Raw genomic sequence first — 17,093 nt, 5'->3', positions numbered from 1 at the left:
GGATGGTTACAACAGAGCAGACTGAAACTGAATCCATTGAAGACGGAGGTCCTGCACCTGGATTGAGGGGGACTGGGTGTTAGGCTCCCAGTGTTTGACAGGGCCCCATTGGAGCCAACACCTAGGGCAAAGTGCCTAGGGGTATTCCTGGATGCCTCACTGACTATGGAGGCCCAGGTCACCACCACTGCCAAGTCTGCCTTTTTTCATCTGAGGCAGATCCGGTAATTGGCCCCATACCTCTTCCCCGTGATCTGGCTGTGGTGACCCATGCAATGGTCATTTCCAGATTAGATTACTGTAATTCTATGTGGGGCTTCCCTTGACACTGCTCTGGAAGTTGCAGCTAGTGCAGAATGCAGCGGCATGGGTGCTGATGTTGTTGCCTATGCGAGCACACATCCGCCCAGTGCTGTGTGACCTGCACTGGCTGACCATTGAATACCGGATCCGTTTCAAGGTGTTGGTGCTTACCTTTAAAGCTCTATATGGCCAGGGGCCTGCATATCTTCGAGACCTCCTCTCCCCATATGAGCCCTGTTAAACATGGCGTTCTGGTTGTCCCTGGCTCTAGGGATGTCTGACTTGCCTCAGCTAGGGCCAGGGCCTTTCTGGAGCTCTTCTGTTGGGCCTTTAGTCGAGGCAGTGGGCACCCATTTGATCTGGCCTCCCTCCAGTGACCACAAATCGAAGAAGCCGAATTGAGACTACTATATTATCTGTGAGGCATTGTTGTTTTAATATGCTGTGATTTTATTGATTTTAATGGAGTGTTATAATTTATTCTAAATGTAAGGTAAAGGTAAAGGTTCCCTTGCTCGAAAGCCAGTCGAATCCGACTAGGGTTGCAGTGCTCATCTCCGTTTCAAAGCCGAAGAGCCAGCGCTGTCCGAAGACGTTTCCGTGGTTATGTGGCCGGCATGACTAAACACCAAGGCACACGGAACACTGTTACCTTCCCACTGAAGTGGTACCTATTTATCTACTTGCAATTTCTTGCTTTCGAACTGCTAGGTTGGCAGGAGCTGGAACTAGAGACGGGAGCTCACTCCGTCATGCGGCACTCAGGTCTCGAACTGCTGAACTACCGACCTTCCACAGCCTGCAGTTCAGCGTCTTAACCACTTGAGCCACTGCAGCTCCATTCTAAATGTAAATCTTCATAAATTGCAGACACTATATGTTGGAACCTGCCCTGAGCCTACAATGTGGGGAGGGCGGGATATAAGCCCAATACAATAAAAATAAGTAGTTGTGTGTAAAGTGCCATCAAGTCACAACTGACGTATGGCAACCCCCACAGGGTTTTCAGGACAAGAGACCAACAAGTGGTTTGCATCTGGGTAGCAACCTTGGACTTGTCTTCCATCCAAGTACTAACCAGGTTATTAGCTAAGCTAACTGCTTAGCTTCTGAGATTGGACTAGCCAGAGCCATCCAAGTCAGAATGTACTAATATTTATAATAGGAAAATATATTTGAAATAAACCTGGCCTCTGTCACTAGCACTGCAATATGGTCATGTTACAGCTGTTATGAGGTAAGACAAAGCTACCTGGGATGGAGCTTCCCCATTCTCAGATTGTATTCACTCACAGACACACCTTCAACATTTGTGTATAGGTTACTCAAGAGACTGTGCATAAATGCTTTATAAACAGGAATACATTCCATGGCCCCATGCAATGCTCCCTCTAAGCTGTGGAGTCTTGTGAGCAAAAATTCTGCTTTGTGAGCTACTGGCATTAAAGTTGTGAGCAAGCCATTTGGCTACTGCATAAATTAGTTTGCTCTGGAGACATCCTTCCTGAGCAAAAACAAAAATGTATAAGCCAGAGGCTAAAAAATTGTGAGCCAGCTCACACTGACTCAGCTTAGAGGGAACACTGGTCTCATGTCCTCTCTCCCCACTGCTGTGTGCTGGGAGACAGGCTCAACAAAGTGACCAGACAGCCTGACCTGTCTGGCTGACAACTTCCTTTTTCAAATGGTGGAGGAAGCAACAAGGGGCTCAGCCATACTGGAATTAATATTAACCAACAGGGAAGAATTGGTAGATGGGGTGAAGGTGGTGGGGACCTTAGGGGGAAGTGACCATGTCCTCCTTGAATTCCAGTTGCTGTGGGGGATCAAGGAAGTTCATAGCCAGACTCGTAGGTTAGATTTTTCATAGGGCCGACTTCAACAAACTCAGAGGCTTGATGGGAGTCATTCCGTGGGGGAGTGTGCTGGAAGGGAAAGGAGCGAGTGAAGGGTGGGCTCTTCTCAAACATGAGCTTCTGCAAGCTCAAGCTCTCACTATTCCAGCAAGACAGAAACATGGTAAGGGCTCCAAGAAACCGATGTGGATGAATGGAGAGCTCCAGAATAAGCTAAGGGAGAAAAAGGAAATTGAGGGAAATGGAGGGGTCAGACCTCTAAAGAGGAGCATATGAGAGTTACTAGGTACTGCAGATCAGCCATCAGAGAAACCAAAGCTCAGTATGAGTTGGGTCTGGCCAGGGGGGCTCGCTACAATAAGAAAAACTTCTACAGATATGTGAGAAGCAAACGCAAGGTAAAAGAGGCAATTGGACTGCTTTTGGGAGTAGAAGGAGAAACTCTGGTGGAGGACAGAAAAAAAGCAGACAGGCTTAATGACTTTTTTGGCTCTGTTTTCTCCCTGAAGAACTTGAGCCCATCTAGAGATAGTAGAGGATATGACAGGACATCTGAGTGTCCAGTTGACCTTGACAGGGAGGTTGTGGAGAAGCACCTGGCTGCACTGGACAAATACAAATCCGCTGGCCCAGACAGTGTGCACCCAAGAGTGCTCAAAGAACTGTCTAATGAACTTGCAGAGCCTCTGTCCATCATTTTCAAGGCCTCCTGGAGGACTTGGGATGTGCCACAAGATTGGAGAAGAGCGAATGTTATCCTGATCTTTAAGAAAGGGAAGAAGGATGACCCAGGAAACTACAGGCCTGTCAGTCTGACTTCTGTTACTGGGAAGATATTAGAGCAGGTTTTAAAGGGATCAATCTGTAAGCATCTGAAGGACCACTTAGTGATCCAGTGAAGTCAGCATGGTTTTGTCCCCAACAGATCTTGTCAGACCAACCTGATTTCCTTCTTTGATCGTGTGATGAGCTTACTGGATCGTGGGAACTCTGTTGGTGTGATTTACCTGGATTTCAGTAAAGTTTTTGATAAGGTTCCCCATGACATTCTGATGGGCAAACTGGAAGACTGTGGACTGGACTGTAGGACAGTTCGGTGGATAGGGAACTGAGGACCGCACCCAAAGAGTGGTGGTCAATGGCGTTTCATCAGATTGGAGGGAGGTGTCCAGTGGGGTGCTGCAGGGCTCAGTTTTAGGCCTGGTACTTTTCAATATTTTTATCAATGATCTGGATGAAGGGGTAGAAGGGCTACTCATTAAATTTTCTGATGATACAAAATTAGGAGGAGTAGCAGACACCCAAGAAGATAGAGTAAAAATTCAACAAGACCGGAATACTCTGGAGAAGTGGGCAGTTGCAAACAGGATGCAATTCAACAAAGATAAATACACAGTATTACATCTGGGCCACAAAAATGTCAAGCACAAATACTGCATGGGGGATACGTTTCTAGGGAGTAGTGTATGCGAAAGAGATCTAGGGGTAAGAGTGGACTGTAAACTAAATATGAGCAGTCAGTGTGATGTGGTGGCAAAAAAGGCTAATTCAGTCTTCGGTTGTATTAAAAGGGCCATAGCATTGAAATCACAGGAGGTCATAGCCCCTCTGTATACTGCCTTGGTCAGGCCGCACCTTGAGTACTGTGTGCAGTTCTGAAGGCCTCACTTCAAAAACAATGTGGGCAAAATCGAGAGGGTGCAGAAGAGAGCGACGAGGATGATCAGGGTCTGGAGACTGAGCCCTATGAGGAAAGGCTAAGGGCCTTGGGAATGTTTAGTTTGGAGCAGGGGTCATTTCATAGAAAAAGAGCTAGGGGAACTCATTAGCATAACTCATTAGCATATGCCACACCCCCTGACATCAGGGGCCCGGCGGTGGACCTGCAAGGCCGGCAGAAGTGCGAGGAAGCCCCGCCAAGGCCCTCCCTGGCCCCAGGCAGGCAGGGGTGAGGAGAGGCGGGGAGGAAGCAACTTACCCTCCCTCTTCTCCTGCCTCCTCCTGGCTGAATGAGGGCTGGAAGCGGTGTGGCCAGAAGCAGGGGGCGGGGCTTCATCGTGTGCCCCACCCCCCTGCACCTCACCCGGGGGAACTGCGTTCCCCCGCGTTCCCCCCCGAAATGACCTCTGGTTTGGAGGAGATTGAGGGGGGACATGATTACTCTCTTTAAATATTTGAAAGGCTGTCATTTGGAGGAGGGCAAGGAGCTGTTCTAGTTGGCAGCAGAGGATAGGACCCAAAGCAACAGGCTTAAATTACATGCACAAAGGTATCGGCTGGATATTAGGAAAAACCTTTTCACGGTCAGAATGGTTCAAAGGTGGAATCAGCTGCCTAGGGAAGTGGTTAGCTCCCTTTCACTGGCAGCCTTCAAGAAGAGGCTGGATGTCAGTCAGTCAGTCAGGCATTTATTACGGCAACAAGCCATAGAAAGAGGCTGGATGAATATTTGTCAGAGATGCTTTAGGCTGGTCCTACATTGGGCAGGCAGGGGGTTGGACTAGATGGTCTGTATGGCCCCTTCCAACTCTATGATTCTTTGATTCTATGAGTACAGTCAAGCTAGAGAATCCCAAAGTCTCTGGCTTGCTTCCCAAAGAAGAAAGAGTGCTCTTCTCTAATGGGAGACCAAAGAATTCTAGAGTGAAGGGTGTGGAAGCAGGTCTCAATGTTGTAAGTCACATGGGTGAAGAATTTAGAAAGGGAGGTCTGTAGTAGTTTGCTCCTCCCTTGCTTTCATGTTTCTCCCAGAGAAAATGCAGCAGTTAAAATGAGTCAAGCTAGACTCTACTATACTAACCCAGTGATGGCAGCAGTCTCTGAATGTATCACAAGGCTAAAAGAGGGCTGTGCACACACCCCTCCTCACACACAAACACCACAGTAGAGGGAATGCTGGCAGTAAAATTATTTATTGGTAATTATTGTCAGGATCTTACAGAAAATTATAAGCTTTCCTTATACTGGGGTTCCTTCATTCTGCACTGCTTGATCCTTGGCTGCTCTGGCGCGCTCTTCCCTCTGCTTCAGTTTCTCGAGGGCTTTCTTCTTCTTTACCTCTTCAAAGACCTGAAGGGGTTAATGAATGAAAGGAAGAGAAATGGAAAGAGGTGAGTGGGTGTTTGATCTGCTGCAAATCTGGGTAAAGCACAAAACTTCCATGTTTCTATAGCATTTAATCTGTTGCTTGTGAGCCCTCTTGATGATAATTTAGTAAAAATGGTGGGCACAAATTTTTACAAAGAAAACTATACTGTTTTTCCCCCAGTGACAAGCCTCTTGACAAGTCAACTGGCCATTGCCCCTAGTGGCTCATTGGCTTCTCAGTCATGACTGGCATCCTGGATTTCCAGGGGCCCCCCTGCTGCTGCCTTTTGAGTGCTGACCAGGGAGGCTCTTAACACCCCCAGATCCAGAAGCTATGTTGCATTTATGATACTGTTCACCCGCAACAAACATGCCAAATAAAATTCTGCCAAGGAATACTGGGCTATAGCTAGCCATATAAAAGTAGTTTAAGATACCCTGTCTAGCACCCATATTCATTTGTGCTCCCTTGCCCTGCAAAAAGAAGTGTGTTTGCTATCTGGACTCCAAGCCCATTCCCAATAAATGGTCAAATTCAGGTTATCACAAATTGACAGGTGAGACAGTTTCTTCATCACCTCACAGTGGGGCTAGCTGATTTTCCATAGGTCACTGAGCATATCTAGCTGCTTGCCTGTTAACTCCTTTCAAATTTGCTTCCCAAATTCATCTTCCTATGCTCCGCATGACTCTTCTATCTGTTCCAGCCCATTCTCTGCTATGTGCAAGCTGAGCTTTCCAATACCCCAGAGCAGCAGTCCCCAACATGGTGTCTGCCAAGTGCTTTTAGAAAGTGGGTGGGGCTGTGGGGCTTTTGTCCAGCAGAATTTCTGATTGGCTGGGCAGATGAAAAGGCATTCTGCTAAACAGAGCTTCTGCCTGAAATGGTGTACTATTAGAGTTACATACAACCTTTCTCCCTGACAGTTTGTGACTCGCCCCACCTGCTGTGGCAGCCATTTTGCAATTGTTCCTGCTGCCCTGTGTCAGAACCCCAAAGATGCCTGCAGGCTCAAAAGTGCTGGGGACCTTTGGTCCAGAGGCAGTTGCCAGGGAAACCAGAGCCAGGCACTTTCTACATACCCTTCTGCATAACTCTTTCTTCACCAACCAGCGCCGGGTGGCCCTCCGGCAGTATGGCGGGGGGAAAGTGTACTCAATGTTCAGCTGCTTGCATGTATTCTCAAAGACGTCATACTCTTTGTTGCGCAGGGCCTTCAGCAGCAGGTTCCGCCGGTCAATGACCATCATCATTTTGCGACGGTTTTCTTTGTCCTGGGGAAGGGGCAGGGGTTTATTCAGTGCAGGGCTATCAGCGGATAATTACTCAACTATTTCATTCATTTCCTGCTTAAATTTAGTCACTAAGAAATCAACTGGAGGAGATACTTTGCCTCACTATTGGGAATTCCTACTGTAATGTATAATGATGGTAAAGACTACTGGATGCTTGTTTTTGAACCCTGAAGCCTTCGATTTCTGAGGAAGAAAACTGGAAACAGCGATTACCAGAACGCTTGTCAAGTCATCTTTAACTGTTTGAGCCATCTGGTGTTACTGATAACAATCATCACTCTGAACATATTTTGGACAATCTTGTTATAAGGTCAAGTGTCACATTTAGTGTGTGAAGTACAAGGAACAGTACTTTGTTATCTTGTAACCAATGCAAGTTAATGTTTGTAAAACAGGAGAACTGATACATATTGACCAATGTTTTTGTAAATTTTATTCTATTTTGCTAATAGTAATTGAATACAAACCAATTTACATGGTTCTATTATTTTGTCTTTAAGCTCTCAGACTGTGGTCCCTGTGCCTTTATATCCTTATACCAGAGCACAGCATCATCCACCAAGCTCAGCGTGGTCCCTTTGACTGGCAAGTGCTCTGCAGGCTCCCAGACAGAGGAATATCTATCCTAACATCTACTACCAAAGACTGAACTGCAGGCCTTCCACCCACAAGACAGGTGGGTCTGCCATTGGGCCACAAGTAGAGAACAAGCTGTGGCTCAGTGATACAGCATCTGTTTGGCTTGCAGAAAGCCCCAGGTTCAATCCCCAACATCACCAGTTAAAAGGACCAAGCAGTGCATGATGTGAAAGACCTCTGCTTTAGACTCTGGGCAGCTGCTGTCAGTCTGGGTAGACAATACTGGCCTTGCTGAACCAGGGTCTGTTTCAGTATAAGGCAGCTTCATGTGCTTGTATTCAATGTAAACCACAGCAATCCAGGTTACTGCTGGAGACACATCTTTCATCAAGTTGCAGCTGACTTATGATGATCCCATTAGGGTTATCAAGGCAAGAGACAAACAGAGGTGGTTTGCCATTGCCTGCCTCTGTCTAGTGACTTCCCTGGTTGTCTCCCATCCAAGTACTAACTAGGGCCAACCCTGCTTAGCTTCCAAGATCTGGCCAGCCAGATCAGGGTCAAGGCACACATCTCTCATGTACGTAATAACACATAAACGACTTGCTTCAAAGATTACCTTGGGGTACCTCTGCAAGTGCTCCTGGAGAGTACGGATCCTTGCCGTCAAGTAGGCAACTAGAACGACAAACAAAAGTCACTGTAGGAAGCAGAGCCATACAGGACTGCTTATAATGGAACATTTTCTTTCCCCCCCCTTTTTGGTACGTGCCATCAAGTTGCAGCTGCCTTACGGCGACCTTCTGGGGTTCATTCCTACTTCAAAAACTGTGCTTGAATAACAAATGGTCAAAGGCATATCTTTGGGTGTATTCACCCTGAGATTTATCACCTTTACTGTTGGATGCGCCCCTGTCTCTTTAGTGTTTGCACTTAACCAAAGCCAGTTTGGACTTATACTGCTGCAGAAATATCCAGCAACAGATTACTGCTGCTTCCCCATGGCAGCTTGCAAGAGACAATGTGAACAGTTTGGGAGTAAAGTGTAATGACCCATACCTTTCTAGGCAGAAATCAGTGGTTAGCAAACCCATCTGGGAAGCAGTGTCCTCCATCCTTTTGGATTTTTGCCTTGATTTAAATGTGGTGCTGGTGATTTAAATGCACTCACCTGCGGGTCATTTGAACTGAGCTTCTAGCCTTGCAGAGCAGCCCAGTTTAAATGGAATATTATGTTTGTGCAAAGTCAGATGGAAAAGTGATTTTGCTTCAGCCAGCATCATCAGTCCTCACTGCAAGAACTATGAGACAGCCACTACATCTCAGTTGCAGGTAAAAGAGAAGGGGAACAACAAAAGTTTGCTCCTTGCTGAACAGGCCGTGCAAATGGTACCAATGAGCGGCAGGTGAAAACTGTGGCTGCTCAAAATGGATAACTGCAAATTCCCACTTGATAACACTGTAACGAAGTCAAATCAAATCCTGGCTGGCCTGACTGTGCCCAGAGGGCACGAATAAGGAGCTGCTCTTGTTCACAAAGGGAAAAAAAGGACAAAGAGGCTGTATGTCCATGACCTCAAGCTTTCTCATATGGGAGGGAAAGCAGGGAAACCACCACTAGAATCATGAATATGCTCTATGCAGGGCTGGAGGTTGAAGGAGGACCTCTGAGTGCCAAGAAACCATCCTGAGCAGCCTCTTCTCAATACCGGCCTTTGCCAAGCAGTAGTCAGTTGCAGCTGCTTGCGAAAAAATGTTCTTCTGACAGCTCTGCTTCCTGCCACACAGCCTTCTTGGCACCGTTGCTACATTGTGGTTTTGAAATCTGGAGCTGAAAGAGGGTTAGAGGTGCAGGCAGAAAAGGATGTTTCTATGCAAAGATGACAGGTTGCAAATGGGAAGTGGCCTCCAATATTTTAGTCCCTTCTGAAACGCTCAGGACTGGGCAGCAACAAAAAAAATATGAACACTTTTCCAGTAGGGCCGAATCCCATCCAATTAAACAGATAAAAACATAAAGCAAAGCTTCCCTACTTATCAACACTCAACCCAGAAGATCTTATAACTCTAAGATGCTCAGCCTCAGAATTTGGTTAACCTTCTAGCACTGGTAGAATCACAGAGGTGGGATCAAATCCAGGAAATAGTTGGACCTTGCCCAACAGGTGGCTGTCTAACCTCTGCTGGAAGAACTGACAGAATGGAGGGCTGCTACTTTTCAGCAGCCATCAACAGCAGCAGCTATCCAAACGGGAAGCCCTAATGGAAATTCTAACCTTGTCAGTCTTGAAGGCTGTGGCAGGACAGGCTCTCTGGGGCCAGAAACATTGTAGAGAAAGATGAGCTCAGCTCCGTCTGGAGCTAACCTTATGATCTGCTCTGTTCTCAAGAACATCTCTTGTTTTTCATGACAAGCGGAAAAAAAATTCTTGGAAATCCTGATGGTGAGGGTGGGGGGGGGGCAGCTATGAGGTTCCATTAAGGAAGTTATTCTTTTCAGATTAGTTGTTCTAACAGAGTTTGTGTCTGTAACAGGGAAGAAAGAAACTTTTTAAGGGCTCCTTCTGAAATAAAAAAGGTCAAAACCGTCTTTGAACTGAAGTTTGTTTTAACATCAGGATGCTTCCTCTGTAAACTTCTACCCAAAGTGACTACTTCATGGCAAGGCTGGTCTGATTTGTTTTGTGTCCACATGAGCAGCAGAAAGCAGTGTTAGGTGGTGGTGGAAAATGCTGTCGCAGCTGACATGGCAGCCCTGTAGAGTTTTAAAGGCAAAAGATATTCAGAGGTGATTTGCTATTCCTTGCCTCTGTATGCAATCCCTGTCTTCCTTGAGGCCAACTCTGCTTAGCTTCTGAGATCTGATGGAATTGTGCTAGCCTGGGTACTTTGGTAGAAAATACAGGCCTTGCTTATGCACTTTTTTAAAACAAAAGGAATAGCCAATAGCATCCATTCAAAAATTCAGGAGAGGAGAAAAATCTTCTCCAGTCCAAGCACCCACACTCTCTGTAATACAGATGGGGAGATTTCTTCCGATATTGCACAGTGCATGAGTTTAGGTATTGCTCCTCTTTAACCGAGTTTCTTCTCTAGTTTCTTTGTCATTTTACCTGCTCTCTTCATTTGAACAACACAGGAATTTTGTGAATGTTATGGATTTGAAAGTCAACACCTCACTGTCTGAACTTGGCTCAGCACTGTTCTGTAGGCCAGATGCCCTCCAGCACAAAGGAGGCCTTTCTGATTTCCCCCTGATCAACAATGCAAGGCACATATAGGGCACTGAAATATAGCTGGTAATTTCCATGTGGATGTTTCTGCTTACTTTGAACTTCAAGAGAACAACAGTCATTGGGGCTACGCCGCACTTTTTCAGCCAGCTGCTCTTTCTTTATTTTCACTTTCTCCTTCTGCAAACAAAAAGGGAAGACACAAATTTGGGGTCACTGCCCATGAATTATCTGATGTGCAGTGTGACTTTGGAGAGACTGGCAAGAAACTGATCTAGCCTTTATTGGAAACATTACATCGAGTACTAAGGGCGTCTCCCCAGCCTACAACATAGGTAGTTGTTGTGCCTTTAGGACTCTAGAACACTACAGAACTATTAGAACTGTTGTTTTTATGTTTTTGTATAAGTATTTTAGCTTGGTTTTAATTATGTGTTTTTGTTCGGTTTTAATGGTTTTTAAAGACATGTTTTATTATGTATGCATGTTTTTAATGTTAGCTCGCTTGGTGGCCCTGATGACAGGAGAAAGACGAGGTATAAATTTTGTAAATAAGTAAATAAAGTTTGCATAGTCTTGTTCCAAAAATGAACTCATGCACATAACAGAAAACTGACCTTACTTGCCATTTCCAGTGACAGCATTCTTTTCACGACATCATCCACCCTATGGGGGAAAAGCACAGAGAGCCCCTTGGTTTCTGCCCCCTGAACAATTTAGCATTTTGAGAGCAGCCTTAAGGATTTTAAAGTCAAGGAAATCATGTCCTTTGAGATTCAGAATAACTCAGTCTTGAGAGCCTTCTTTTGCTCTGGAATGTCAGTGTAAGCAAAGGAGAAACATGTAAAAGGAAGGACAATTTTAACAGGATCAGGAAATCATGATGGCTCCCCTCCATTATCCCACCTAGTAAAATGAGGCCTTAGTAGCCTCTTCTCCATCCTCCACTGAGCAATAATTTGGGAGGATGCAGAGTTAAGGACAACACAGTGCTGCATAAGTGCCATCTAGCTTTCCCATTTCCTCCATCACCTTCCTTTGACACAACTCTTGGCTTTATAAAACTTACTTGTCGATAATTGGGACGTTGGCGTAACGTTTCATCAATAATGTAGGAGGAAGGTCATCCAAATGGCTATGGATTTCTGCAAACAACAGACATATAAAAGCATAAGTACTGCCTTTGACCAAAATCATCCAGTTTAGCTTTCTGTTTCCACCAGGAACCAGTAGGATATTTCTGGACCTAAAAAGCTGGTGCTTGAGCAGTCTGTAAAGACAGCTTTCTTCAGCCCTTGGCAGATATAGAATAGGGAAGTGCCATGCAGAGAAAAGGGAGATTCCAGCTGAGAACACTTTAGTGGCTCAGAAGTCATAAGGAAGCTAGCTCAACATTTTTATTGAGCCAACAATACATGCAGAGTGGGTGGTGGATTTGTGTCAGTATAGTCAGCAACTTTCCAACAGGCAAAACATTTCAGTTTTCTACCAAGGCTCAGGAAGACAGACTAATCATCTCCAGGACAGGATCTGGACCCCAAACAAGTGAGATGACAAATTCCACCAGTCCTATTGCATTAATAGCACATGACACCATGCTTTTTGGGTGGCACAGAAGAGAACTGCAGAATAATTCAGAATACAAACCTGGCTTCCTTTTCCGGACACCCCTGGGATAACCCCTTGCTGTTTGAAGGAGTGGACTTTTACCTAAACAGAGAAAGATTTATTATAAATTGTGACATTTCATTCACACATTTCAAAAAATAATAATAATAATGCAACACCAAAAGAGGCATTCCCTTTCTGGGTAGTTAATGAACAACATAGCCGAACTGTTATGTATCTTCTCTTTCTTTGGACAGTTTGAACAGCCCTGTCATTCTGAGAATGCCATCCCAATGAGGGGCTCATTTTTAAGCTTTGGAAGACAATTTCAGATAGTATGAAATGCAGCTCCATTTACATGTGGGGATGATTCAGTATATGTCTATAATACCAGTGCTAAAAGAACATCATCGGATGCCAATCAAAGTCCAAGTTCAATTCAAAGGGCTGGTTAAAGCCCTTCACCCACATGGGTGATAGGCGGCTTTTCCTGCTCTGATCCCACCTACTGTCACTCCTTGCTGGCCATGCCATCCCTTTCCATGTGCACATGGCCTCTTATCAGCAACTGGGCCTCTCCAACAGACATTGGGTACCTTGCAGCACCCAGTACCCATACACCATTAACTTTTAAAGTATGACATCTCTACTTGTGATGCCCACTTCAAGCTAAAACACTGTAGGTACCGCTTGTCCAGAGTTTCTAAGCCCAGAATGGCAGTGTTTTTGTACCATGCTGTACATGCAAAGAAGGCCTCTCCTGACTTATGTGTCCCCTCCATCTCCTCCTTTATGCTTCCTGTTCTTCCCTTCCCACCTTGGCTTAGTTCCAATAATATTTCTATGTAGACTTGTAAAATTTGGCTCACCAGGAGGCATGACTCATCTCCTGGGAAGAGTTTGGTGGCAAGAAGTAACTAGAATGTATCAGTCTGGAAGGAGGGTTTTTTTTGTGACCTAGGGTAGACTTCAAATTGGATCAAGCATACTGCAGTTTAAAAGACTTTCAAGTAAAAGGAAGTAAAAAGTGGGTTACAGATTACTTAATGTGCTGTAATAGCTGTCTGATGCACTTTCAGTCACATTGCCCTGCCAACAATTCAAAAACATAATACTCAAGATCACAGTGCATTAATTATACAAACTGAGATGAAGACACGACCTCAGTTTATTGCTTGGGTTGTGAGCATGTCTTTGGTGCGTTGTTGGGCAAGACTGGGAAGACTCAGGTCTGAATCCCCACTCTGCTCTGGAAGTTTGCTGGGTGACCTTGGGCCAGAAACACACTCTCAGCCTAGCCTGCCTCACAGGATTGTTGTGAAGAAGAAATGAAGGAGAAAAGAACAATGTAAACATCTTTCAGCCCCTATTAGGGAGAAAGGCAGGATGCAAATGAAGCAAATAAATATACATGTGCCTGAACTCGAGAGCATTCAAGAGGCCCTTATGAACTTGTTGGGATGCTCCATCACCTTCCTTCTGATGCCGATAACTGCATCAAGGATGGTTACTAAGGTGTCCTGAGCTGGTATGGCCTCTCTCTCTGTAGTGCTAATGTAACAGGCAGAAACTCACCAGATGATATCTTTCTCAACACCATAATGCAGCTCCGTGTGGGAAATGGGCTGAGCTGCTGAGTTTCTACTTGCTGGACACAAGACACACCTACTGCAAGCAACAGGGTTACTTCCTTCATCCCCTCATTTGTGTAATTCAGCTGCAGAATTCCCTGGGACTGGGAACAGGATGAAGAGGATCAGGCATTCACTATTCATCATGCCTCCAAGAAGACAAGCCACACCGTTGACACCTCAAGGTAGCTCACTTGTTAAGGCTATTCTTTTTTTGCTTTATTTTTACAATGTTTTTATGTATTCTAAAACCTGTGTTGGAGCAAAAGGGACTTTTTGGAGCATAAATATGAACAAGGAAGTCAAGCAATTTTTTCCTAATCAGGTTTCATAGTAGGATTGCCAACTCTTGGAAATTCCTGGAGACTTGGAGGGCGGAATTTGAGGAGAGCAGACATCTAAGTGGGTAATGCGGTTCCATAAAATCTACCCCCAAAAGCTGCCATTTCCTCCAGGGGAGCTGATCTCCGTTCTCTGGAGAGAGCAACTCCAGGTCCCACCTGAAGGTTAGCAGCCCTGGGTTCGAACTGAGCACAGCCTTACTGGGGATCCCTGCCGCTGTCATTGCCGTCGTTGCGTTCCATCCCCGCAGCAGCGCCGTCGCCGAGCTCCGCAACATTGCCCCACTGTGATTGCAGCCGCCACCGTGACTTCCCTGCTCAGTGAGTGGGCGCCGCCATCTTTTGACGTCAGAAGCCGGGTACGAGAGCATCGACCGGAGGCAGAAGAAGTGGCTCGCCTACTCCAACGATTTACGGCCGACGGTGGCCTCTTTCCGAGTTCTCGGCTCTCCGGCTCTGGAGCCCCAAGGGGGCGTTTCAAGAAGCGGTCATATTTGCTTAGGGAGGCCCACCACCTAGCGAAAGTTGAAGGTGTGCGCTGAAGGCTCTTTGGAGCTCGTGGAACGGAATGCCCATTGATTTGCAAAGATGTGAGCGAAGCGAGGATCGGAGGTTTTTTTTTTTTGGTAACCTCTACTGTTTTCCAGACGACAGAATTACAACTAATCCCCTGACTTCTCCCCACGCCAACAGCATAACATATGTTCCTGTCCCTGCACATAAAAATCTGTTCTCTTCTTCTGATACAAAATTGTTGGCCTAACACAGGACAATATTTTATTTGTTTCCACACATGTGGAAAGAATTACAACTGGGATCTATATGATGGACTGAAGGAACAACAGCAGTCAGGACATGGCAACATAGGGGCCACAGAAGCTGTCTTCAGCAATATTCTGAAGAGATGTCCACTTCACAGAAACTCACAGTACTGAGGGTTTCCAGGGCATGAGGGCCACCAGTGACCAGGGGGCATGTAAGGACACTATTTTCCCCTAAAACACAATAGTTTAGACCTGGATCCGCCTCCACGTTCTCCTTACTTGCCCACTGCTCCTTAGGACTATCAAGGCTCCCTTCTAAGAAAAGTCCCTACACTTCCCAGGTGCTTAGAAAGGTTTGTGACAACCTGAGATGGCTTTGGCATACCTTGGTGACAACAGCAGAAATATACTACCATAGTGCCACCATCAAACCAGGCATTGTCAAAAAAGGACACTTATGATTGGGAACAATACAGATAACAAAGCAAAAATCCATGTTAGGCTAATTGGTTTGATACTGTTTTGTTCACAATTTTAGCCACATTGGTGAGGATCCCTGAGGATATGAGCTTTGGAACTATGTTTTTGCAGCATGGTGTTGCCATGAATCCTTGATTTTTGTAGTACACGCTGTGGCCATGGACATGATATATGATTTGATGGCAATGTTGGTGTGACCCACTGCAAAAACTCTGAGGATCCATCGTTTGGAACCATGTTTTTGCAGCATGGTGTTGCCATGAAGCCATGCTTTTTGTGGTGCAAGCTATGGCCATGGACATATGTGATTTTACGTGATGCTGGGGTGACTCAATGCAAAAACCCTGAGGATCCATTAAGATCTGTGCTTTGGAACCATGTTTTTGTGCTGTTGAGGTGCCACGAGGCCATGGATACGTGATTTTTGTGGAACTGCCTATATAGACTAAGACACAGCCTACAATATGATGGTGGTTTTATTTTGTCTCAACATAAAAATCATATGAATTCATGAGGACCCATGGCTTGGATCCACATTTTTGTGCTTCTGCAGCACTGCAAAGTGTTGGATTCATATTTTTTATCGTCCAGTCCATAGTTTGTGGCTTCCGCATGGAATTTGATACTGGATTTGGTGGAGTTCCCATTTATGCAAGATGGGTTGAGAGTCTTGACAGTTAATTAACGCAGCATGGAATTGCCGTAAATTTTTGCACATCATTTGTGCAAGAGCTACATTCTTTATGACCATGTAAAGTATCCTGGAGTAGGTTACACTTATTGGACTGCTCTCCTTCATTCACTGGCCCCAAAGGAAACAGCTAAAAAGTGGTTAAAGGAAGTCCCCTCAACGATCTCCACCTTGGTATCATCACAGAATGAAGTCAGCATCTTGCAGAGGAAGTTCTCTGGAGTTTGCGTGATGGCATTGGACTTTTCACCCAATATGCACCTCTGGCATATTAGGGGCTGCTTCCTGCATGCAGAACAAGTAGGGCAGGGTTCCCCAATGTGGTGCCCATGGTGCCCACAACAGCTTTCCTGGCACCCAGGTATTTTCAGAAAGTGGGTGGGGCCCAGTGGGGCTCTAGCCCAGCATGGCTTCTGATTGGTCACTGAAGATCTGATTGGCTGTCACGCCCGTAGCTACATTGGGGCTTTTGGGGGCTCTGCCCGCTTTGTTATAGGCACAGCCCCACAAGAATTTCTCCTGCAAATGCTTTTTTCAATCATTTTAAAACACTTTAAAAAGACGTGTGCTCCTTCAAGCAGAGTTGGGTGCTGTAGTTGAGTAATTCTCACACTGAGCAAGGGGGTTGGTGACCTCTAGGATCCCTTCTAACTCTGTGTCAAGAAACTGGTCTCCTTTAAGAGAGTGTTTCTGACTAAGTATTGGCTTTCTTGACTATAGAAGTCATCACCTCCACCTGCCAGCTTGTTATCAGAATTGTTGCTGAGACTTGCAGAAGTGATTAACTTGCAGCAGCTGAGAACTGTCATCTGAAGTGGTTGACAACTTGCAATTTAGAGATCTATCCTGGTAACAGAATTCGGCTTTTCTTTTTGAACTGAGAACTTCAGCCCCATCAGAAAACAATTTGCCCCACAATCCACAAAATCCTGGCTACGGGCTTGTCGGCTGTGCAGATTAAAATAAAGTTGTTTTGGTGGCAGCTGCATTGGTTCTATTCTGTATCTCAGTCCGATTCCCCAGTGGACTGTTTAAATTACCTCTCTTCTTCCTTGCAGTTGGACTTTCTCTGGGTGTGTTTTGCTCCACCTCACACAGCAGCCATTTTGTGACTGTGCCCAGCACCCTGTGGCAAAATTCGAAAGGTACCCAGAGGCTTAAATAGGTTGGGAACCTCTGAAGTAGAGGAATGCAAGAGGACCTTCCTCACGGGTTTACTGTGAT

At 45.6% G+C, this 17,093-nt stretch overlaps 1 protein-coding gene across 1 annotated transcript; it reads right to left on the bottom strand.

Annotated features, from left to right (window-relative positions):
- Positions 1–5,058: 5,058 nt before the first annotated feature.
- MRPS15 (mitochondrial ribosomal protein S15) lies at positions 5,059–14,285 on the bottom strand. The gene is made up of 8 exons (XM_015410897.1): positions 14,137–14,285; positions 12,002–12,064; positions 11,424–11,499; positions 10,972–11,020; positions 10,450–10,534; positions 7,741–7,799; positions 6,330–6,521; positions 5,059–5,228 (listed from the first exon to the last, which is right to left on the bottom strand). Exons 1-8 carry the CDS (start codon positions 14,210–14,212, stop codon positions 5,118–5,120), a joined length of 711 nt encoding a protein of 236 aa, XP_015266383.1. The 5' UTR covers positions 14,213–14,285; the 3' UTR covers positions 5,059–5,117.
- Positions 14,286–17,093: the final 2,808 nt, after the last annotated feature.

Source organism: Gekko japonicus, unplaced genomic scaffold (assembly GCF_001447785.1).
Source record: "Gekko japonicus isolate JY-2015 unplaced genomic scaffold, Gekko_japonicus_V1.1 scaffold99, whole genome shotgun sequence".
Lineage (NCBI taxonomy): Eukaryota > Metazoa > Chordata > Lepidosauria > Squamata > Gekkonidae > Gekko > Gekko japonicus.
Note: the sequence above shows the minus strand (reverse complement) of the source record. Positions and strands in the feature narration are given on the sequence as shown.